Below are 22,193 nucleotides of genomic sequence, written 5' to 3' on the forward strand. Positions count from 1 at the left end.
TGCTTTCCTCATGCTTGCCTGGCATCCATCGCGTGTGCTTGGCTAAGGACACATTTCCTGCTTTGCCAGGAATCTCCCTGGAGATGGCCGCTGTTACAGTGAAGGAGGAGTCTGAAGATCCTGACTACTACCAGTACAATCTGCAAGGTAAGCGCTGCCCTCCTGCCACGCGGGGCTCGCATGAGACTTGCGTTCTGCCTTTCCTCGTCCTGTGTCAGGTGGTTTGAACGCTGATGACAAAGGTAAAGGCTGGGCTTCTCGGCCGGGCTTGTACGCTGGGCTCCCCAGGCATGGAGCAGACACATCCATTTCCTGGTACACACTGACTGTCCTGATGCCCGTCACGTGGAAGTCTATGTCTTGCATACTGCCATCATCGTGTCCATCATGTCTTTGTGTCGTCCCCCACCTGCTGTCATTTCCTCTTCCATTTCCTAGACATGGTAGCATGGTGTGGGCCTATGGAGCAGGCTGGCCCCTTTGGAGGCGGGGGCTGTGTCCTGGTGGAGCCTTGCAGTACTCTGGATGCACATGCACTGCATGGACTCCATGCTGTCCATTTGTCTGCTGGTGGCCATTTGTTCTGATCTGGGTCCTAGTTGTCAGGAGCGACTAGACATTTGTGTAAGATTTGTGTGGCCCAGTTCCTTCTTGTCCATTGAGGAGACATCTAGCGATGGCCTTGCAGGGAGATGCAGGCACTGAGTGTTTCAGGTAGCATGTGCAAGAGTCCTGGTGGTACCACCTACATTCTGGCCGGCATGGGCATGTCCTGGCCAAGAGACCACTGTGGTTCTGCATCCCCCTATGTGTATGCCTGCACCCCCATGTGTGTTTGCCTAGTGGATATCCTTTCTTTAAAAAGTGCTCAAATTTATTCTGGTTTGTGAGTGTGTACGTTGTTAGGTTGTACCTTATTGGATTTCATGTGTAGTGCATTTGACTAGTGTACTCACCCATACGATGTTAGGAACTGCATGACAGAGTGGAGGACTCTAGGGTTTCTGCAATTGAAAGGCTGAAGTCTTAGCCGGGTGTGGTGGCACATGCCTGTGACCCCAACTTCTTGTGAGGCAGAGATCTGGAGGAGCATAGTTGGAGGCCAGCTGGCCCCAAACAGGAATTCCCCTCTCTGGTGTAGTTGTGTGACGTTGGTGTACTTACGGTATATAGGTTTCTAAAATGCTTGGCAAAAGTGAAATACAGGACTTACGGCGTGACCCAAATGGTGGAGCACCTGTCTAGCAAGTACGAGGTCCTGAGGGCAAACCCTAGTACCACCAAAAAAAAAAGGGGGTGAACTTGGTTTAAAGCTGCCTACTTCCTGGCAATCTGCCCAGGTTCCCAAATGTTACTGGTCTATGTGCACACTCCCCACCTTCCCAAAATACCATGTAGGAGTAAGGATGGCGCCGTCCAGTGTCTTTCGACCTGTGACCAGTGCCTGGGAGACTGAGGAGGCACAGAGGCTCACACCCAGGTACTTGGAGGTTGAGGCCAGAAGGCCAGCGAGGCCGAGAGCGAGACCACTGAGCTGGCCGTGGGGGTGCATGCTTGTCGTCCCAGCCACGTGGGGAAAATAGTGTGTTGGTGAGGCTCGGTGATGCTAGTGTGCACTGGGGGGCCTGCGCGTGTGGATTGCAGTGCAGGAAGCAATGCGAAGGGTGGCCCAGGGCTTGGCAGATTCCAGTGTTTTGGTTTGTGTCCGGCCTAGGTGGCTGTGGTGGGTTGCGTTGCTTCTGTCTTAGTGTGGTGAGTGGTAGGTAGGTGCAGCTCTGGTGTGGTGCGGTGTAGTAGGAGTAGGGTGCGGACTCGCCTGGCTCCATCCCTCTTCCTCCTCAGCCTCACTGTCCCGTCCTTGCCACCTCATCCTGACTCGTCAGAGGCCATTGTCATCCGCGCATGGAGGCGTGTGGTGGGGGCTCCCGGCGTCCCTCTTGACGCCTTTGTCTTTGTATCCCAAAGCAGGCCCCTCCGAGACGCCCGAGCTGGACGAGAAGCTCCCCCTTGCCAAGCCTCTGCCAGGTAGACGTCGCCGCCTGGGCGGCGGGCCCCGCGTTTCCATGTGTGTGACTGCACTCACTTTTCCAAACGGAAAAGGAAGACATGGATTGGCCTAACTTATAAATGAACTTCGCAAGCCAAACTTTCCCCATACCATTTTTCCCTTGGTGAATGTGGCGCCGGGCGCACACGTGTCCTGTGCAGGTGTCTGCGCAGGTGCTGTGCCCCAGGGGCAGCGGGCGGTCAGGCCGTGCGTGGCCATGCTGCGTGCGTGCGTGCACGGGGGTGCTCACGTGAGCCCGGAGCCACGCACCCATCCTCTTCTTTGGTATGTTTGTACAGTTTTTCCAAACACGATGGCCTTAGGCTTTTACTTGTAAACTTTGTTCCGTGTAAGTATATAAAAGTTATTTTCTTTAGCTTTTTCCCTTGTATTGTGCACGTAACTGTCTATTTCTGATTTCAGTAGAACAGAGAGAACGCAGAGGTGCTCATGTCCTTGAACACCCCCCCCCACCACACACACCCCATTTTATTTCCACCCTGGCTTCCTGTCCACATTCTCTTTAAGAAATTGCAGCCCCTTGGGGCTGGGAAGGTGGCTCAGTGGTAGAGCGCTTGCCTTGCATGCTCGAGGCCCTGGGTTCGATTCCTCAGCACCACATAAGCAAAAAGAAAAAAGCCGGAAGTGGCACTGTGGCTCATAGTGGTAGAGCGCTAGCCTTGAGCTGAAGAGCTGAGGGACAGCGCCCAGGCCCAGAGTTCAGGCCCCACGACCGGACCCAAAAAAAAAAAAAAAAAAAAAAAAAAGAAATTGCAGCCCCGAATGAGCAAGGAAGGTGCAAGGCATGGGTGAAGAGACGCACTGTGCGCAGGGCTGCGCAGGCCCCGCCCCAGCACGGGCCGCTGGCGGCTGGGCTGGCCTGCGTGGGAGTCCTGGCATTCTCCCACCAGCCAGGACACACGCAACCAGTGCTTTCCCAAAAGCTGGGGCATGCCTCCAGCTGAGGCCGAGCCTCTGAAGCTGCCATTGGCTGCTGGGACAGCTCAGTCCTCTCCTCAGCATGCTTGCTGGTGGGAGGTAGGCTTTATCACAGGGGAGAGGGAGGCAGGTGTGGAGGAAAGGGGGATGATGGAGTTGCGGCCTTCTTATCAGTGTAGGTTCCTCAGGCCATTGTACCCACTGTTGCTATCATCTTCTTCCTCCTTGTCTTTGGGGTCAAGAGGTCATTTGTCCTGTTTGTGTTTGGAGTCAGTCTTCTGCTCCAGTAGGCCAAGCCTGCGCCCTGTGACCCCTGCGCAGTGTTACCAGCAGGTATAGTGTATTCCCCACCTGTAAATGTGCTTTAGGCCTGGGTGATGTCTTCCATGGTGAAGGAGAGCTTGGTGCAGTGCAGGAGATGGTGCCCTGGCCCCTGTCCACACTTGTGCCCACACCTGCGTGCCCATGCTCATGTCCACACCCCCCGTGCCAGCCACAGAGCTTGCTCGGTGTACCTGCAGCTTGAGACGTGTTGAAGGTAGAACTGCTTTTGTTTTTCTGATTTGTATTTATCACTAAAGGTGAAAGGATCACGTTGTGGTTATTGTATCCTAAGTTGCACCGCTGCCCAGCTTCCTTTCTTCTGCCGTGGAAGCGAGCCCACTGGTTGAGCGTGTGCTGTTTGTTTTCTTTCCAGGCAGCCACCATTCCTCCGAGGGCACCGAAGGAGCGGAGGTGGAAGCGCCTGCAGAAGGTTAGGACTCGAGGGGTGCCGGGCAGGGCGCAGGCAGCGCGGCCAGGCCGGGGTGGCGTGCAGGCAGTGCGGGGCGAGGAAGGAGTGGTGATCAGGCCCTGAGTGGAGGAGAGTTCTGCAGCCGTGCTGCTGCATGGTGGGAGTGGGTGCACCTGTGGCTGCGTGGATGTAGCGTTCAGCCACCACTGCAGCATGGCGCCCCACTTCTGAGCAGCTTACGTAGTCACACAGCATGTGGACCTTCCCCCCAAGGACGACGCTGGGAAGGCCAGGCAGCCTTGTGTCAGATTCGCCGTGCTGAACCTCCCTCAGCCTTTCTGCTACAAAAAAGGAATCTGTTCTGGAGGTTTCTGTTCTTGTGTTTGCCGTTTCAGTGTAGGGATTTATTTACTGTTTCCCTTCTTCAGATTGCCCTGGAATTGGGGCTGCCTATTTCAGGAGCCCCACCTGGATGGCTCCCCTTGCTGGGAGGGGGAACGGGCTGTGTCTCAGCCGAGAGAGCCTTGTCTGTGAGGAGTGCTCCTGGCGGGCAGCCATGTTCCGCTCTTTGTTCTTTTACTAACAAACGACACCATCTTTGCAAATAATCTCCTTGCCTCTGCACAGTGACCACTCGGCTTCCGCACTAACCCCACAACTCAGTGTTGTGTATGGTCATGCCCCATTGACATGACACCGTCACACCTGTCCCAGCCCCCTGCTCTGCGAGGTCAACCTCCACAGGTCCTGAGTAGGAAGTATGCACTCATATTTTAAAAATGCATACGGAGTGAATTCAAATTTCAGTTGCATTTTATTGCAGGATGCTTTTGGAGAGTACCAAGTCAGTACACTGTTGGAACATATGGAAATGCTTAATAATGAATGTCATCTTAGAATTTTATTTTTTTCAAGATTCTACTCAACATGTCCCTTCAGAAACAAGTGAGGACCCTGAAGTTGAGGTGACTATTGAAGGTCAGTTATCTGACAGCCTGAATTCACCTTACATCACTGCATCTGCATCTCACCATCCATAAGGCCCTGGGGGGGGGGGCCACTGTCCCTGGTGGGGCACCCACCCATGTGGCTGGTGGCCCTGCCTTCTCTAGTGGGGACTGAAAAGCAGCCTGTGAGCAGATTCAGTAGATGGGGGACAGGGGAGATGAAGGCAGAGCCAGAGCCCCTTGCTGGCAGCCTTGCAGCCTGAGGAGGAGGAGGGGCTCAGGAGAGGCGGCCACAAAGGAGTCGCCGGGACAGCAGCTGTGCACCACTAGTCTGTCACCTTTCCTTAGTCAGCCACTTGGAAAGCCAGCTGCCCCTAAAGCTTAGAGTTGAATATATCATTCATTTGTTTTGCAAAATGATGAGTCACAAATTTAATCTCAAAGCAGACATTAGCTGGAGTAGCTCAGGGCCTGCCATGGCTTGGGAGGCGAGCAGAGGCTGCCCACTCTCGCCTACTGTGCTATTTGGCTGTTACTCCCAGCGGCAGCCTCTTGGCTCGCTCTAGGGAGGTGGGAGACCACACTAATCTCCCAGCTCCAGTCCCCGCATCCGCACCCTGGAGCTTTGCACAAATACTCGATGCATTAGGACACAGAAGATGCATTAGGACACAGAAGCCTTCACACTCCTCAACCACCGCGCCCCCCCCCCCCCGTTATCACATGTGGGTAGTTGACCATTTCCTAGCGTCTATGTAACATTTCTTGGTGTGGGGGCTTGGTGTGCAGTCTGTCCCTGCTCCCCGTGGCCTGTCCTCACCCCTCCATAACATCTGTCCTCTAGATGTCTGTCCTCACCACTTCCAGAGTGGAAGGTGATTTGTACTCCACCTTTTATACTTCATGTGTTAGTCTTCGTTTCTTTTGTCATTAATATCATTTTATTTCCCTGATGGTTGTGTTGAGTTGTTTATGGTCTGTTATTTGCTATCTAACTGAACTTTTGTCACTTTAAGACCTGTGAGAAGAGAGCGTTGTAAGAGCGCAAGCAAAATATAACTTGCAGGACTTGTCCTTTCTGAGAGGAAAGATAGGTGACTAAGCTGGGTGTGGTGGTGCAATTCTGTCATCCGGGCCCCAGCACCGGGGGCTGAGGGGAGGTCTTGAGATAAGAGGCCAGCCTGGGCTGCATAGCAAGGCCCTGTCTCCAGTAAACATCAGGGATGGACAGGAACAGAAAGTGTGGCAGGACTTGGCTCGGAACCTGAAGCCTTGAGTCTAATCCCCAGTATTGTCAAAGAGAAAAAAAGGGCTGGCAACAAGGTGTTGCTATAGCCCCGGCTGGCCCTGGGCTGGCATTGCTTGCTTTTGAGGCTTTCGAAGAGATGTCGATGGCTAAGAAAGAAAGGGTCCCGAGTTCCTGGCGGGAAGTGCAGGGCAGAGGGATGGGTGAGGCTGGGGACCGCGTCGCTCTGCTGTGGTGGCTTCTTCCTGAAAGGTTGCTCTGCATTCTCTACTCTTAGAAAAGGGAATTTAGGAGTGTTGGAGAAACACGGGTGTGCAAAGTTGGGTGAGAAAGCTCCAGGAGTAAGGAGGAGTTATGGAGGGCGCCCCGATGTCTGAGGAGGGGTTGTGAACGGTGCCTCTGTCTTCCTCCATGCCCTCCAGGGGTTTATGGAGGAGAGGGCAGACAGACCTGGAGCTCAGGTCCAGCTCCCTGCAGTCTGCCCACACATGTGCCATCTCCTGTGTTGGCCCAGAAATCCGCCATTGCTGCCAGGGGGCCACGGGTGGCTTGGAGAGGTGCTTCCTAGTTGCTTGGTTGTGTGCCAGGCGCCAGGGCAGTGCCGCGCTGGAGCACTGTGGGCATGCACATCGGTGTGAGGTGTATCTCCTGTCCTGCTCACATAGGACTTTGATTTTCTTACTAATTTTTCATCTTCCTCGGTCATCTTGATGTTCTCTGTCATAATTGACAGGTGCAGCTATGTGTCTGCGTGTGTTTTCATCGTGCGTGTCGCTGGAGCTCATGGGGCTCCTGAGATCTTGGTGCTGAGGTTCCAGGTGTGTCCCTGTGCGTGGTTTCTGGTGGCCGCTTCACGCACACCCCGGCATGCACTCACCGCACTGCACACACAGGCACCTGACCGTTTGGAAGATATTGTGTCACCATACCATGGTTGTCGTGACTGACCGTGATGGGTGTCTGTGTGGTAAAGACGTGCTTAGGGCCCCGCGTGTACCATTGTGTGTGTGACTAAACCTGCAGCTAGACCCGCGATCACCAGCCCACAGGCCTGGGCACTGAGGAAACCAGAGACAGCCCCTGCTGAAGTGCTGGGGAGTAGCCAGTGGTGCCATTCCCCAGGACCCCAACGAGGGCACCTCTCCCACCGTGTGTGGTGTGGCAGCAGGCAGCCCCTCGTGGTTCTGGGGCGTTCAAAGATGAGGCCCTCAGCCTGGCCACTTGCTGCTGTTTAAACAGTGTCCTCTCTTGTGCAGTAATAGCTTTGGTATGACCTGTTTTTCCTGTGCCCCTGAGCAGGCTGGGGTCCCGAGCCCTGGCTCGTCGTCTTCCATTGTGGCTCTGATGGCTGTGAAGTTTATATGATCTGAGTTAAATCCTTAAGTAGCCAGTGATATCGAACCACTCCTTGGAACTGTCAGTGATCCAAGCACAGTGGTTCTCATTTCTCTCCCCCTCTGTAAAGCCTTCAGTAATCTCAGATCATGTTGCAGTGTTACTGATTTGGGGCCGGAGGTATGGCTTGGTGGTGGGCACCTGACATCCTGTCATGCTGACCAAATGCGCGCGCGTGCGTGTGTGCGTGCGTGTGTTAGGAAACAAGTTTGGCTCGGAAGCTGTGTGCTGACTGAGTGTGTGTGTCTGTCAAGGCGGACACTGGTTGTCCAGCTTTTGGATGGGGACAGGGCTTCTCTTTGGACATTTGGCATAACCACTGGGTAGTTCAGCCAGTTTTTGCATATTCATAGAGTTTTAGCCAGGCACTGGTGGCTCGTGTCTGTAATCAGGAGGAATGAGGTTCAAAACCAACCCAGGTAGGAAATGTTGAGATTCTTTTACCTCCAACTCACCACCAACATGCAGGAAGTAGAGCAGTGTCGTAAGTGGTAGAGTGCCAGACTTTGGCGTAGGCCCTGAGTTCAAGCCCTAGTACTAGCACCAAAAAAAAAAGTTGAAAGCTTGTTTTAGTGGAGTTTGTGATTGGATCTGGTTGGATTTGGAACATTTACACAAAGGCCCAGCACTTGGCGGATGCTTGGAGGGGCACGGAGCCATTAGGAAGTCACCCCGGTCCCCTGGGAGGACATGGGCCTGCTTTGGAGGCAGCATGCTTTTTTGTTTGCAAAACCATTTTCCCCCCAACAAAGAGTAAGTAGAGGAAAGAACTGAAGTCTAGATAAGTCCACAACTGTTCTTGATGTCTGCATTCCAAGTCCATATGACTTGAAACACCAGAAGATTAGCAAATGGGCCAACTTCTTAATAGGATATGCAATATTTTATTGCAGATAAAACAGTCTTTATAGTTGTTGGAGGGATTTCATTAATTGCCAACAAAAGAAAGTGTCGTCAGCCATGTGGTGTTAGTATGCACTGTTTCATTTGCAGGGGCATGGGTCCCAGGGCCCATTTTGATGGATGTTTGAGCCTTATCCCTGGCTTTGTGTTTGCAAATGTTTCTTAGAGAGGGTCCAGTCCTTCTCTCTCCCTCCCAGGAAGCTGGGGTTACAGGCATGTGCTACCAAGCCTGGATTTCAACTGTGTTTTTAATATTTTGTAATTTTGTTGAATTGTTGTTTTACAGACTGTTCATACTTTTTTCTGTTTCTGGTTGATGAGGTTGCCTTCATAAGATGCATTTGTATACTGCGTCTTTGTGTTCTCGACTAAGTGTGACTGGTCTAGACACTGAAGAGTGGCAGCTTTGCGTGTCCTCCGTGACTGGAGTTTGAGGGCACAGTCTTTGGAGAGTCACCCCAGGCCTAGGGGAAGAGGCCACAGCCACGTTTTGTGGGTGTGTGTCACATTCTCTGACCTGCTATATGGTGTTTGCAGGGATGCCAACCTGTCCACAGAGGAGTCACTTCTGTGCAGGGGGCTTCTGGGGGCCGGGCTTCTGGGATGCATGCATTTGCTGTGTACACCATGAAGCCCTGTTTCTTTCATCCTGTAGATTTTGTAGTGTTCAATGTATATGAAAAACTAGATGTGGTGGTGAGTGCCTGTGATCCCGGCACTCAGAAGGAGGAGGGCGGGGGATTGGGAGTTCCAGGTCATCTTAGGCTACTTAGTAAGAACCTGTCTCAGAAAAGTCCCCCACAAGGCTGGTGATGCAGCTCAGCAGGAGCATTGCTGAGCATGCGCACTGCCTGGGGTCCACCTCCAGCTTTGTGATATTGTGGTGCCATTTGGAGTGGCTAGCTCCAGTAAAACATGTTCTGGGAAAACTAGAGTGAGATTGTAAGCAGTTACTGGGAGCTGAGGAGGTAGTGTGTGGCAGCTCAGGTAATGGGCGCAGGTACGCCTCACGCTGTGACAGTGGCAGGTGGTGAGAATGGCACTGAAAGTCTTCCGTGCTAAGCATGGAACCGGCAGTGGCTGTCGCCCTCTCAGCTGGTCCCCCAGTAATGACATTTTCCTTTCTTAAGATGACGACTATTCCCCACCCACCAAGAGACCAAAGAGCAGTGAGCCGCCGCCGCCGCCTGTGGCTGAGCCGATCAATGCTGGCAAGCGGAAGGTGCGCGAGTTCAACTTTGGTAAGTCCTCCCACTTGGCTGCCGGCCACCCTGCTGCCCATGCCCAGAGGGTGCTGTGGACCGGGGCTGGGCTGTGACAGAGCCCACACATTGCTGTCATCTGGTGTTAACAGCACAAGCACACACTGATCACTTCTTTCTCTTAGCCTTTTCCGTTATCTGTATATAAAAGTGGTTTGGCTGGGCGCTGGTGGCTCATGCTTGTAATCCTAGTTACTCAGGAGGCTGAAATCTGAGGATCATGGTTCAAAGCCAGCCTGGGCAGGAAAGTCCATGAGACTCTTATCTCCAATAAAAAAACAGAAAACCAGAAGTGGCACTGCAGCTCTAGCGGTAGAGCTCTTGTCTTGAGCTGAAGAGCTCAGGGATAGCAGCCCAGAGTTCAAGCCCCATGGCCAATCAAAAACAAAAACAAAAACAAAAGAACAGTTTGCTATGTTGGCTTTTCATTTTTGCTCTGGTCACTGCTGGCTGTGGATAGAAATGCACTGGAGACGTGGGAGATTTCCTTTTGTACAAAGGGGTGCAATGTCGTTCCTCCAGCCTGAAAACAGGGCAGGCAGCTAGGTTCTTAGGCCAATCTAGACTACCCCTCTTCCTCATCAGGGAGTGAGGACCCATTCTAACTGTAACTGATTACCAAGGTTAGACAGGGACCTATTTCGAAGGTTTACATTTTTTTTCATCACAGCTGGCTGGGTGGATGCAGATACAGCTGGAGGAGGCTGAGGAAGTCCATGGAGACTTCCCACTCAGAAGGGGCCTTGCCCTTTTCTTTCTATCCATAAAGATTTCTCTTTCTACAGCTGGGCACCAGTGCTCACACCTGTAATCCCAGCTACTCAGGAGGCTGAGATCTGAGGATCACAGTTCAAAGCCAACCTGGGCAGGAAAACCATGACTTTTTTTTTTTTTTTTTTTTTTTTTGGTCCTGTGGCTTGAACTCTGGGCTTGGGCGCTGTCCCTGCGCTCTTCAGCTCAAAGTGAGCACTCTACCGCTTGAGCCACAGCACCACCTCTGGTTTTCTAGTGGTTTGTTGGAGATAAGAGTCTCACGGAGGGTCTGAGAAGGTGGCTCAGTGGTAGAGTGCTTGCCTTGCATACGTGAGGCCCTGGGTTCGATTCCTTAGCACCACATAAGCAGAAAAAGCCAGAAGTGGGACTGAGGCGCAAGTGGTAGAGCGCTAGCCTTGAGCTGAATAGCTGAAGGACAGTGTCCAGGCCCAGAGTTCAGGCCCCACGACCAGAAAAAAAAAAAAAAAAAAAGAGTCTCATGGAGTTTTCTGCCTGGGCTGGCTTTGAATCTCGATCCTCAGATCTCAGCCTCCTGAGTCGTTAGGATTACAGGCATGAGCCACCAGCGCCCAGCTCCATAAGACTCTTAGCTCAATTAACCACCAGAAAACCAGAAGTGGTGTTGTGGTGCAAATGGATAAGTACTTGTCTTGAGCTGTAGAGCTCATGGACAGTGCTCAGGCCCAGAGTTCAAGCCCTATGACCAACCAAAAAAATAAAAGATTTCGGGCTGGGAAGGTGGCTCAGTGGTAGAGTGCTTGCCTTGCATGCACGAGGCCCTGGGTTCGATTCCTCAGCACCACATAAGCAGAAAAAAAAAAGCTGGAAGTGGCACTATGGCTCAAGTGGTAGAGTGCTAGCCTTGAGCTGAAGAGCTGAGGGACAGCGTCCAGGCCCCACGATCGGACCAAAAATAAATAAATAAATAAATAAATAAATAAATAAATAAATAAATGATTTCTCTTTCTAACAAGCAGCACACATGGTAGTTACATTGTTGTTCTTTTAACTCCTTTAATATAAGGCTTTGTCTCCCTATGCTGACTGGCTGGTCGGTCATGAGCAGCACACCTGGCAGTCATCATTCATTCATTCCTCACAGGGCAGCTGGTCACGATAGTCAAAAAGCACATAACTCCAGGAAATACTAATAGACAAGACAGAGGCACCCAGCCCAGGGCTTCATGCAGCCCTTCCACCTGGCCCCAGTGCCAGTATGTGGACACGACACCATGGACGTGCAGGCTGTGTAGTCTGAGTTCATTTCTACACCTGAACCAGGCTGCAGAGGCTCCTGAAGACCTTGGTGGCTTCTCTTCCTTTTTTTTTTTTTTTTTTTTTTTTTTTGTCAATTGTGGAGCTTGAACTCTGGGCCTGGGCTCTGACCCTCAGCCCTTCAAATCAAGGCTAGCACTCTACCACTTGAACCACAGTAGCACTTCCAGTTTTCTGAGTGGTTTATTAGAGATAAGAGTCTCATGGACTTTCCTGCCTAGACTGGCTTTGAACCGTGATCCTCAGATCTCAGCCTCCTGAGTAGCTGGGTTTACAGGTGTGAGCCACTGACGCCTGGCTCCCTCGCTCTTTTTGTGCCACAACTTTGCATAATTTGTCGGCATCTTTGTTTTTTGTTTTTGCCTGAGGTTTCAGAAATTAACTAGAAAGAGGCAGTTGTGTGAATGTGCTGGACTCCAGTGGCCCATGAGACATGGAAACACTAGGAGGGGCACTGCCGAGGGCTGTGGGTCTGGATGTCCAGTGCAGGCTGCCTAAAGGTCATTCCATCCTTGGTTATTAAGAATTAACTTTTTTGTCAATTTTCAGAGAAATGGAATGCCCGAATTACTGACCTACGTAAACAAGTTGAAGAGTTGTTTGAGAGAAAATATGGTATGTATAAATAAGTGCAGGGATCGTGTCGTGTCTGTTATGAGCATTTGACAGTGGGATTGCTGCTCATGGCTGAGGGTCCTGTGGGCTCAGCGCTCACCTGCCAGGGAATGTGCCATGCCTCCACATCACTCTGAGCACGGGCAACCTGGAGTTTCTGCAGTGCCACAGTTCTGAGGAAAAGTTCTGTGTAATTCTGTGGAACCTGTTGTGTCCCATGCAAGGGTGCACCAGGCCCTGGACACAGAGGCCTGACCACCTCCCCCCCAAGTGAGTTGATGTGGTGGAGGTGCCCATGGTTCCTAGCTGGTGGCTCATGTGTCCCAAAGTAAACATTATATAAATGACAGTAAGAAAAGAAGCTTCGGCCAGGCCCAAAGAAGCATAGGTCCCATGGTTTCCCTTATTTGCAATAACTAGTATATGTCTGAGTCAAGCAGAAAAGGTCAGATAAGTTGATGGTAGGGGAATGAACCCCAAGATAAGTATTCAAATGTTTTTTTTTGTTTTTTTTTTCCTTTCATGCAATTGTTTCTAATGTATTTATAAGATGATTTCTTTGTTGCTTTGTATGTCCCTCCCCCATGGTATAACCCATGTTTTCACTGTATTTGATGTCAGTATAATTTGTGGAGGGGAAGGGCAAAAACAAATCGTTTAACTAGGGATACAGGTGGACCCATTGCAACAATGAGATGTACAAGTCGTTATGTCGAAAAACGAACTTTACAACTTCGGTGGGGGGTGGGGGGAGGATCGGATCAGGGGAGGGGGGTGTATGAGATGGGATGGGAAGGGGAAACAAAGAGGAGGCAACAATGCTTGATAAGAAATGTACTCGTTATCTTGCCCATGTAATTGTAACTCCTCTGTACGGTATTCTCACAATAAAAAAAAAAAAAAAAGAAGAAGAAAAGAAAAGAAGCCTCTGACATAGCCGCTTATATGTGGCCTCTGGGCGTGGGCAGACCAAGCAGGCTCTGTAGCTGACTCAGGCCTTTCCTTGTCCAGCTTCGGGCACTACTGCTGTGCTGGGCATTCTTCACGGCTATCAACATGCAGGATTGTGGGAACCTGACCTGTCTCACTCAGGCCTGGCTGAACCAGTGCTGGCTCCCTGGCTCTCAGGATGCTTGTCCTGGTTTATCTCGTTACCATAGCTACAGGAATAGAGATAAAAGTCACACAGCAAAGAGTGGTGCATGTTGGGTTATCATTCTTTCCCTGGCCTGCCTTTTAATGATGATCTCTTTCTTTCTCTTTTTATCCTTCAAGCTCAAGCTATAAAAGCCAAAGGTCCTGTGACGATTCCATACCCTCTTTTCCAGTCCCACGTTGAAGACCTTTATGTAGAAGGCCTTCCTGAGGGGATTCCTTTCAGAAGGCCGTCCACATACGGGATCCCCCGCCTCGAGAGGATCCTGCTCGCAAAGGAGAGGATTCGTTTCGTGATCAAAAAGTAAGCCTTTCCAGCTCTTAGCTTTGTTCTTATGCTTGCCTGCCTGCCTTCCCTCCTTTTCCTCTTCCCTCCCTTCCTCCATGCCAGTCCTAGGACTTGGGCATTGTCATTGTCCTTGAACTTTTGTGCTCAAAGCCTAGTGCTCTACCACTTTGAGCCACAGCTCCACTTCCAATTTTTTTGAGATAAGACTCTCAAGGACTTTTTTGCCCTGCCTGGCTGTGAACAGATCCTCAGATCTCAGCCTCCCGAGTAGCTAGGATTATAGGCATGAGCCACTGGTGCTGGGCTTTTATTTTATTTTTTTATTTTAATTTTTTTTGGTCGTGTGGCTAACTGGGCCTGGGCGCTGTCCCCTGCGCTCTTCAGCTCAAGGCGAGCGCTCTACTGCTTGAGCCACAGCACCATTTCCAGTTTTCTAGTGGTTTGTATTGGAGATAAGAGTCTCACGGAGTTTCCTGCCTGGGCTGACTTTGAACCATGATCCTCAGATCTCAGCCTCCTGAGTAGCTAGGATTACAGGCGTAAGCCACTGGCACCCGGCTTTAATTTTTTTTTTTAGTTGACAATTTATTACACATTTTCTTCTAGCATTTTTGTATTTTGTGGAGGATTGTTGAGTCAGAACTTGAGCACCAGGTGGGCCGTCCCGGCCCATCATTTCCCTTGCTGCTGTGTGCTGAAGGCAGTGGCGTGTGGGTAGGTGTAAAACTTTGAAAGCATATTTGTGTGTGTGGTTGTAAAAGTGAAGGCAGAGCATGATGTGGGGGTCAGGGGACTCCGGCGAGCTGTGTGGGGTCCTGAGTGCTGCCGCTTCCTTTTGTGGAGGCCACGGTGAGGTGTTCGGCGGGAATGCAGCACTTCCCGCTGGGGCTTCAGCCAGCTCTCGCTGGCTCTTCCATGCGGGCCACTGGCTGCTTGCTAGTTAATAAGAGATGGATTCACAAGGATGTTCCTGTGGGCTGGCTGCGGCTGCCAGTGCTCCAGTAGCTGTCACTACAGGCCCAAGCCACTGCACCGCCACAAAAGGACTCCTACTCATCAGGGCCCTGGTGGGGATGAGAAGAAGAGGAGGGCGGGAACTGCTGCTGTGGCTCCGCCTCCACTCCCATTTCAGTGCGTACTTGGCACCCAGTTCCAGACCAGGGAGCAGAGTGTAGCTGCCTGTTTGCAGCACAAAAGTCCAGGACATGGCCGTGGAGAAGCCCAAAGATGGGCTGAGGTCTTGTTGAAATGTACAGCCTGCGCCTTTGATGTTGTCCATTGTGTGGGGCTGAGTGGCCATAGTCACCCCAGTGAGGCGGCCACCGCTGCACACAGGCACCCCGTGGAGAGAAGCTGCAGCTTCTGAAAGCCTCAACCCCCCCCCTCCCCGCCGCCCCAGTGTGATGCCCTTGGGAGCTACACACACACACACATGCGCGCGCGCACACACACGCACGCACGCACGCACGCACGCATGCTACTCTGGAGGCTGAGATCTGATTAGTTTGCCGCGCCCCAGTGTGTTGCCCTTGGGAGCTTGTTTTCTCATTTGTGATATAATGCAGTTGCCAGCTCTTGCAGCTGGTGGCCTGTGACACACACACACACACACACACTCTAACTACTCTGGAGGCTGAGATCTGAGTATCTCGGTTTGAAGCCAGTACAGACAGGAAAGTCTGTAAGACTCATCTCCAATTAACCACCAAAAAGCCAGAAGTGGAGCTGTGGCTTAAGTGGTAGAGTGCTAGCCTTCAGCAAAAAAAAAAAAAAAAAAAGGCAAAAGGACAGTGTCCAGGTCCTGACTTCAAGTCCTAGTACTGACGCACACACATACAGATCTGCAGTGAGCTGGGTGCTGGTAGCTCACACCTATGATCCTAGCTATCAGGAGGCTGAGCTCTGAGGATCCCAGTTCATAGTGGTAGATCCTTGAGCTGAAGAGCTCAGGGACAGCACCTAGGCCCAGAGTTCAAGTCCCACAGCCACCCCCCCCCCCCAAAAAACAAATCTGCAGTGAATTAAAAACTGGCATTTAGAGAAAACACAGATGACCCTACAGGTTCGTGTCTTTGATGTGTCTTTAATGTGTTGGTGGATGCGTGGAGGAGGTTAGTTTGGGGTGCGACAGGGGAGACTGCAGGCCTCGGGCAGCATGGCTGTGAGAGCAGTGGAGGCCTTGTGCTTAGCCTCTGTGCTACTTGGGGAGTGGGCGCTCCGTGCCCGGAACCAGGATGGCCTTGGCCGTGTGCTCACTGCCTGCTTCTGCTTTCAGACATGAGCTGCTCAACTCAACTCGGGAAGACCTGCAGCTGGACAAGCCTGCGTCGGGAGGTACGTGTCAGCCTGGCGCCTTTGGTGCTTCAGCACACAGGTCTCCTGGAGCTGCCCGTGTGTGTGGAAGGATCTCCCCTCCTGGCCACCCTGGCTGTGTGTGGGCCACGGGTTCTCAGCGCTATTCAGTCTGTGAGGAACCTCGGCTGCCTGTTAGCTCTTTGAGAGTGAGGGAAGCTCTGCCCTTTTTGGATAGAAAATGTGTTACCTGCCAGAATGCATGTGCCAGCTCATTATCTGTCTCCATTCTTTAGTATGCAGTGTATCTAGCACATGACAAAGGTTTATTTAGGTTCCCACCCCCAGTCCTGTGGCTTGAACTCAGGACCTGAGCACTGTTGCTGAGCTTTTTTGCTAAAGACTAGCACTCTACCATTTGAGCCACAGCTCTAGTTCTAGTTTTCTAGTGGTTAGTTGGAGATAAGAGTGTCAGGGATTTTTTCTGCCCTGGCTGGCTTCAAACTTCATTCCTCAGGTCCCAGCCTCCTGAGTAGGAGATAGCATTATGCTTTTTAGATCATGAAGCCTGGACTAGAATAATGAGCTCATCCCATGCCTTTGAATGAAATACAGACATGATGTGTTTTGTGTATTTGCTCTAGCATAATATGGGGGTGGAGGAAGCACCCCAAACCTGTCCCCCCACTTTTCATGGCAGAAATGTTCTGCCCTTGAGTAAACAGTTTATTTCCCGACCTTATTTACTGTGGAGCCCAGTGTGGGGTGTTTGCAGAGTGCCCTGAGCTGTGAGGTGAACGCTCGCAGGGCTTGTGCGCCTGGCAGCGTTGCCAGCGCCTCTGAGCAGAGCCTATGTCCCACAGTCAAGGAGGAGTGGTACGCCAGAATCACCAAGTTGCGCAAGATGGTGGACCAGCTGTTCTGCAAGAAGTTTGGTGAGTCCGTGACTGACACTGCTTCCTACCAAACACACATCCCTCACATTCACTTATCTTTGCCCTCCCTCCCTCCCTCCCTCCCTCCCTCCCTTCCTCCCTTCCTTCCTGCTTCCTTGCTTCCTTGCTTCCTTGCTTCCCTGCTTTCTTGTTGGTCATGGGGTTTGAACTCTGGGTCTGGCGCTGTCCCTCAGCTCTTCAACTCAAGGCTAGCGCTTGACCTCTTGAGCCAGAGCGCCACTTCCAGTTTTCTGAGTGGTTTATTGGAGATAAGAGTCTTGCGTACTTTCCTGCCTGGGCTGACTTTATTTTATTTAAAATTTTGTCTATTCTATATTATTCTAGCATCAGGATATTTATTTATTTATTTTTAATTTTTATTTTTATTTATTTATTTATTTTGGTTCCGGTCGTGGGGCCTGAACTCTAGGCCTGGGCACTGTCCCTCAGCTCTTCAGCTCAAGGCTAGCACTCTACCACTTGAACTACAGTGCCACTTCTGGCTTTTTTTCTTTTTTGCTTATGTGGTGCTGAGGAATCAAACCCAGGGCCTCATGCATGCAAGGCAAGCGCTCTTCCACTGAGCCCGAGCCACCTTCCCAGCCCCACTGGGCTTTTTTTTTTTTTTGGTTCTGGTCGTGGGGCCTGAGCTCTGGGCCTGGGTGCTGTCCCTCAGCTCTTCAGCTCAAGGCTAACGCTCTACCACTTGAGCCACAGTGCCACTTCTGGCTTCTTTTTTTTTTTTTTCTTATGTGGTGCTGAGCAATCGAACTCAGGGCCTCAGGCATGCAAGGCAAGCGCTCTACCACTGAGTCACCTTCCCAGCCCCTGGGCTGACTTTAAACTGTAATCCTCAGATCTCAGCCTCCTGAGTAGCTAGGATTACAGTCATGAGCCACCGGTGCCCGGCTATTTATTATAAATATATGTATATATTATTGTAAAGACTCTGTACAGAAGGGTTACGGTTACAGGAGAAAGATAATGAGTACATTTCCTATCAAGTGTTGTTACCCCTCCATTACCATCCCTTCTTTCTTCTTTTAATTTAAAAAATTTCCCTCCCTCCCTCCCTCCCTCCCTCCCTCCCTCTCCCTCTCTCTCTCTCTCTCTCTCTCTCTCTCTCTCTTTCCCTCTCTCTCTCTCTCTCTCTTTCTTTCCTTCCTTCTTGTGCCAGTCCAGGGCCTGGATGCTGTCCCTGAGGTTTTTTTGCTCAAGACTAACACTGTACCACAGCTCCATTTCCAGCTTTTTAGTGATTAGTTCACCGACTAACCTGCCTGAGCTGGCTTTGGACCATGATCCTCAGAGGTCAGCCTCCTGAGTAGTTACTGGACTGCAGGGCCTAAGCTTCACTTTGTGAGGTGTGAAGTTAATCCAGGCTGGCCAGACTTCTTTATGGAAACTGCCAGATCTCATAGTGTGGTTGGGAGCGAGACCCAGCACAGTCCAGAGACATCACCATCCCCCTTCCATATCGTCTGCTCTTGCTCTTCCAATAATACTTGTTGGTTTGTTGTTCATGGAAAGCTTGCTAGAAATAGGTTTATTTTCTTTTTCTTTCTTTCTTTCTTTCTTTCTTTCTTTCTTTCTTTCTTTCTTTCTTTCTTTCTTTCTTTCTTTCTTTCTTTCTTTCTTTCTTTTTTTTTTTTTGGTCAGTCGTGGGGCTTGAACTCTGGGCCTGGGCACTGTCCCTGCGCTCTTTGCTCAAGGCTAGTGCTCTACTGCTTGAGCCACAGTGCCACTTCCAGTTTTCTAGTGGTTTATTGGAGATAAAAGTCTCACAGACTTTCCTGTCCAAGCTGGCATTGAACTGTGATCCTCAGATCTCAGCCTCCTGAGTAGCTAGGATTACAGGTATGAACCAATGGTGCCCAGCTAGGTTTATTTTCCTATTAAGCAGAATCTCTAGACTTACGATTCATTCCAGGTGTGAGGCCAGCCCTGGCCGCGTGCACTCTGATTTTCTGGGCATGCTTCCTCTGAAAGCTGGGGTTCATGACATGCTGATTACTGCCTGTGCCCCATGTATGGCCACTGAGAGGGAGGAGGAGGAAGGTGACAGCACCTTCATTGTGAAAGGAGAATGAGACTAGGGAGCAAGGAAATTAGCTGTGAGTGCGCACTCGAGGGCGGGGCGGGGCGGGGCGGGGCGGGGCGGGGCGGGGCAGCCAGGCCTGCATCCGCACAGGTCTGGGGCAGCTGTCTGCGTGTGCCCTTCCTGGTGCTGTTGGGTGTAGTTATGATGTGGGACTTACTGAATATGTCTCCAGCTTTTCTTTTTTCTTCCCTCTAATTGTTTCTGAAGTAGTCTCACCCTTTGCCCATGTCAGCCTGGTCCCTTGTCTTCCTGTAGGTGCTTTGTAGGTGCTGGGATAGTGGCTACTCCAGCCATTGACTGAGATGGGGCCTTGCGGACACCCCACCCCAGGCCTTGATGATCTTCATTCCTTCCTCCCAGCTAGCTAGGGTTGTAGGTGTGAGCCACTGGCACCAGCTCATTTTTATTTCTAGTTACAGTCTTTATAGATATTCAGAAGTAGTGGAAAATAGTTCAGTGAACCCCAAATACCAACTGTTAGTGTCCTGTGCTCTGTTTCCTCCTGTGCCGGAGGCAGAGCCCCAGCTCTGTCCTTCCAGTTCAGTGTGTGTGGGCTTGGGATGCCCCGTCTCCCCTGCTTGCCCACACGTGGTCACCCGTGGAGCTTCCTTGTGGAGTTTGGGGCACACAGGCTCACGTGTGGGCTCCAGCTGCTGCGGTGTGTTGCTGTCTTCGATCTCACGCATGAGTTCTTTGCAGATAGCAGTTTCCTTTAGAAATTGGGGGCCTGATGGGGCCCCAAGGTTACAGGAGGGTTAGCAGCAGAGTTCCACTGTGGCAGCCAGCCTGGGCTAGGGACAAGACTAGCTAGCAGTCGGCATTTGTGTGCATTGGCCGGCAGCCCCTGTGTGTTGTGCTCCCCTGAGCCTCCTGGCTCTCCTGGCTCCTTTCTGTCTGCTGAGTATGAGTTGTGTGCATCTGTGTGCGTGCGCATGCGTGTTTGCGTGTGCATGCGCACATGTGTGGTGACCACCCCTCCTCATTGTTCCCCCAGCGGAGGCCTTGGGCAGCGGCGAGGCCAAGGCAGTGCCCTACCAAAAATTTGAGGCCCATCCGAACGACCTGTATGTGGAGGGGCTCCCTGAGAACATCCCCTTCCGGAGCCCCTCCTGGTACGGGATCCCCCGGCTGGAGAAGATCATTCAAGTCGGCAACCGGATCAAGTTTGTGATTAAAAGGTAAGCCCTGTCTTCTGCAGTGCCGCGTCTCCTGGCGGCGGGCTTTGCTGTGGTCAGAGCGGCGCCTGTCGCTGCACATGTAGGCTTCCTTTTGGACTGGCTGAGGGCTGTGCCAGGCCCTGCCCCTGCCCCTGCCAGGGCCATCAGTTGGCATGGTGTTTCTCATGTGTGTGGTGTGCCTTATTCTTTCCCCATCCTGCTTGCCAGTGTGCCCTATGGCAGGCAGAGACTGGGGCGGGGGGAGGCCACGTGGACTCCCTCCTGTCCCTTGCATTTGCATGCTGGCCAGGCTGCTGTTTTTTTTCATTTTGCCCTTAGCTTTTTCACTCATGGCTGATGCTCTACCACTTGAGTGTCACAGCTTGATTTTTGGATGTTTTGGTAATGAATTGGAAAGTCTCAGAGACTTTCCTGCCCATGTGGGCTTTGAACCTGGATCCTGGATAGCTAGGTTTATAGGTGGGAGCCACCTGTGCCCAGCCTAGGCAGGTTCTTGAGGCATGTTTTGCAGGCAGTCAGGGGGGCATAGGAGCAGAGCTCTGTCTCAGCTCAGTGGTTGAATGCTGCTGCTGGGCCCTTGTCAGGGAGGATCGTGCCTGTGAGTTGCTGGTTTGGGTTCAGAAGGAGTGGCAGCTTTCCACTGGTCAGCATCAACAACCCTTGTGATGTCCGTGGAACCCCACCCAAACTGTCCACACGGTCCACTGTCACTGCAGCAGTGACCCTGTGTGGCCCTGTGTGTGGCTATGTGCAGGCCGTAACTCACCCATTCATGTTTTCACAGACCAGAACTCCTGACTCACAGCACAACTGAAGTTACTCAACCAAGAACAAATACACCAGGTAAGGGGAAGGAGCAGATGGGCTTTTCCCTCGGGTGTGAAGGTTTCTTGTCTTTTATGTTTATATCCATGGAATCCCCACACTCCCCAGTCCTGTGTGGGGCTTGGGGCAGGCCTCTATGGGAAATGAGATCGCAAGGCCTGTACAAGTTACCAAGGCTGCCCGCCACGCCCACTGCCCTGTGGCCCACCTGGCATTTCTGCCAGTACCGCTCTGGTGATGGCCTCACCTTCCCTGAGGCATGGGCTCCTGGGTGCTTCCCACCAGCCGTTGCAGCTCGCTCTGATGGGGAACGGGCTGTGTGCGGGGTCCGGCTTAAGGATGATCTTGGGTCGGTCCCAATAAGCAGCGGCATTCATTCCTCCACATTTGCTCTCTAGTCAAGGAAGACTGGAATGTGAGAATCACCAAGCTTCGGAAGCAAGTGGAAGAGATCTTTAACTTGAAATTTGGTATGTGAAAGCCAGGGCTTATGTCTTTGTTTCCAGACAAATAGAGGCCACGTCTCGACACTGGAGAAGCTGCACAGCACTTTCACACAGACACGGCTTTAGTCTGTGTCCTTTAGACTCGTCCTTCCCACTCTGTGTCCTGGCAGGGGGGACGGGCAGCGGGTCACGTCTCCAGTCCACACTGGGCACTGGGATGTAGTTGGTGCTGCAAAGCATATTGGTTTGAACTTGGATTTGCTGACCAGTTTCCTGCAGTGCTGTCCTGAGGGTATGGGGGTGTCAGTGCCCTGAGTCTTGTCCCAGGCACAGAAGTGAGGAGTGCAGAATTCTGGGAGGACCTTCTTTTCTCTCCCTCGTTTTAACTAGCTGGTTTGCTCACCTACTGGTTCTAGTTCGTTGAGGCAGGGTCTTACTGTGTAGCCCACACTGGCCTCAGACTCATTCTCCTGACTCAGTTTCTATTACTAGCAATACAGACATGGCCCCACTCCAGCTTGTGCCCTTTGATTAAGTCACTGGTGTTGGTTGACTTTTGGGTCCGTGGTCCGGAGTCTTCAGTCCTCTGCTGCTGGCCACTGGCCTGGTGAGCGCTGGTGGAGCCACGCTGGCTCTTGGAGGACACTCGGCCTTAATTCATTTTGTCCGAGCAGAGCGTTACCAGCTGCAGAGCTGTCTGTCCTGTGGTAGAGGTGTCCAGCCCCTCTGCGCAGTACCTAGGTGCCAGCTCTGCTGGATGCACAGAGTATATGCCTCAGTCCTGCGCCCGGCTGCTGGGTTGTGGACAGCTTGAGTGTGAACTTACACCCTCTGTT

The 22,193-nt window shown here is 51.8% G+C and overlaps 1 protein-coding gene across 8 annotated transcripts in view; it reads left to right on the forward strand.

Annotated features, from left to right (window-relative positions):
- Positions 1-22,193, forward strand: part of Gtf2i (general transcription factor IIi) — a 67,138-nt gene that overhangs the window by 34,760 nt on the left and 10,185 nt on the right. For 2 of the 8 annotated variants that reach the window (XM_070035573.1, XM_070035567.1), the window contains exons 9-20: positions 70-147; positions 1,966-2,025; positions 3,684-3,740; positions 4,635-4,697; positions 9,341-9,451; positions 12,071-12,136; positions 13,412-13,595; positions 15,856-15,914; positions 16,736-16,807; positions 19,903-20,086; positions 20,871-20,929; positions 21,310-21,381. In XM_070035573.1, the coding sequence (XP_069891674.1) occupies positions 70-147; positions 1,966-2,025; positions 3,684-3,740; positions 4,635-4,697; positions 9,341-9,451; positions 12,071-12,136; positions 13,412-13,595; positions 15,856-15,914; positions 16,736-16,807; positions 19,903-20,086; positions 20,871-20,929; positions 21,310-21,381 (1,065 nt within the window). The remainder of the gene's footprint in view (positions 1-69; positions 148-1,965; positions 2,026-3,683; positions 3,741-4,634; positions 4,698-9,340; positions 9,452-12,070; positions 12,137-13,411; positions 13,596-15,855; positions 15,915-16,735; positions 16,808-19,902; positions 20,087-20,870; positions 20,930-21,309; positions 21,382-22,193) is intronic. The other 6 variants (XM_070035568.1, XM_070035571.1, XM_070035572.1 and 3 more) reach the window with 6 other exon arrangements.

The sequence above is a fragment of the Dipodomys merriami genome, unplaced genomic scaffold, assembly GCF_024711535.1.
Source record: "Dipodomys merriami isolate MVZ:Mamm:240054 unplaced genomic scaffold, mDipMer1.0.p SCAF_26, whole genome shotgun sequence".
Taxonomy (NCBI): Eukaryota; Metazoa; Chordata; class Mammalia; order Rodentia; family Heteromyidae; genus Dipodomys; species Dipodomys merriami.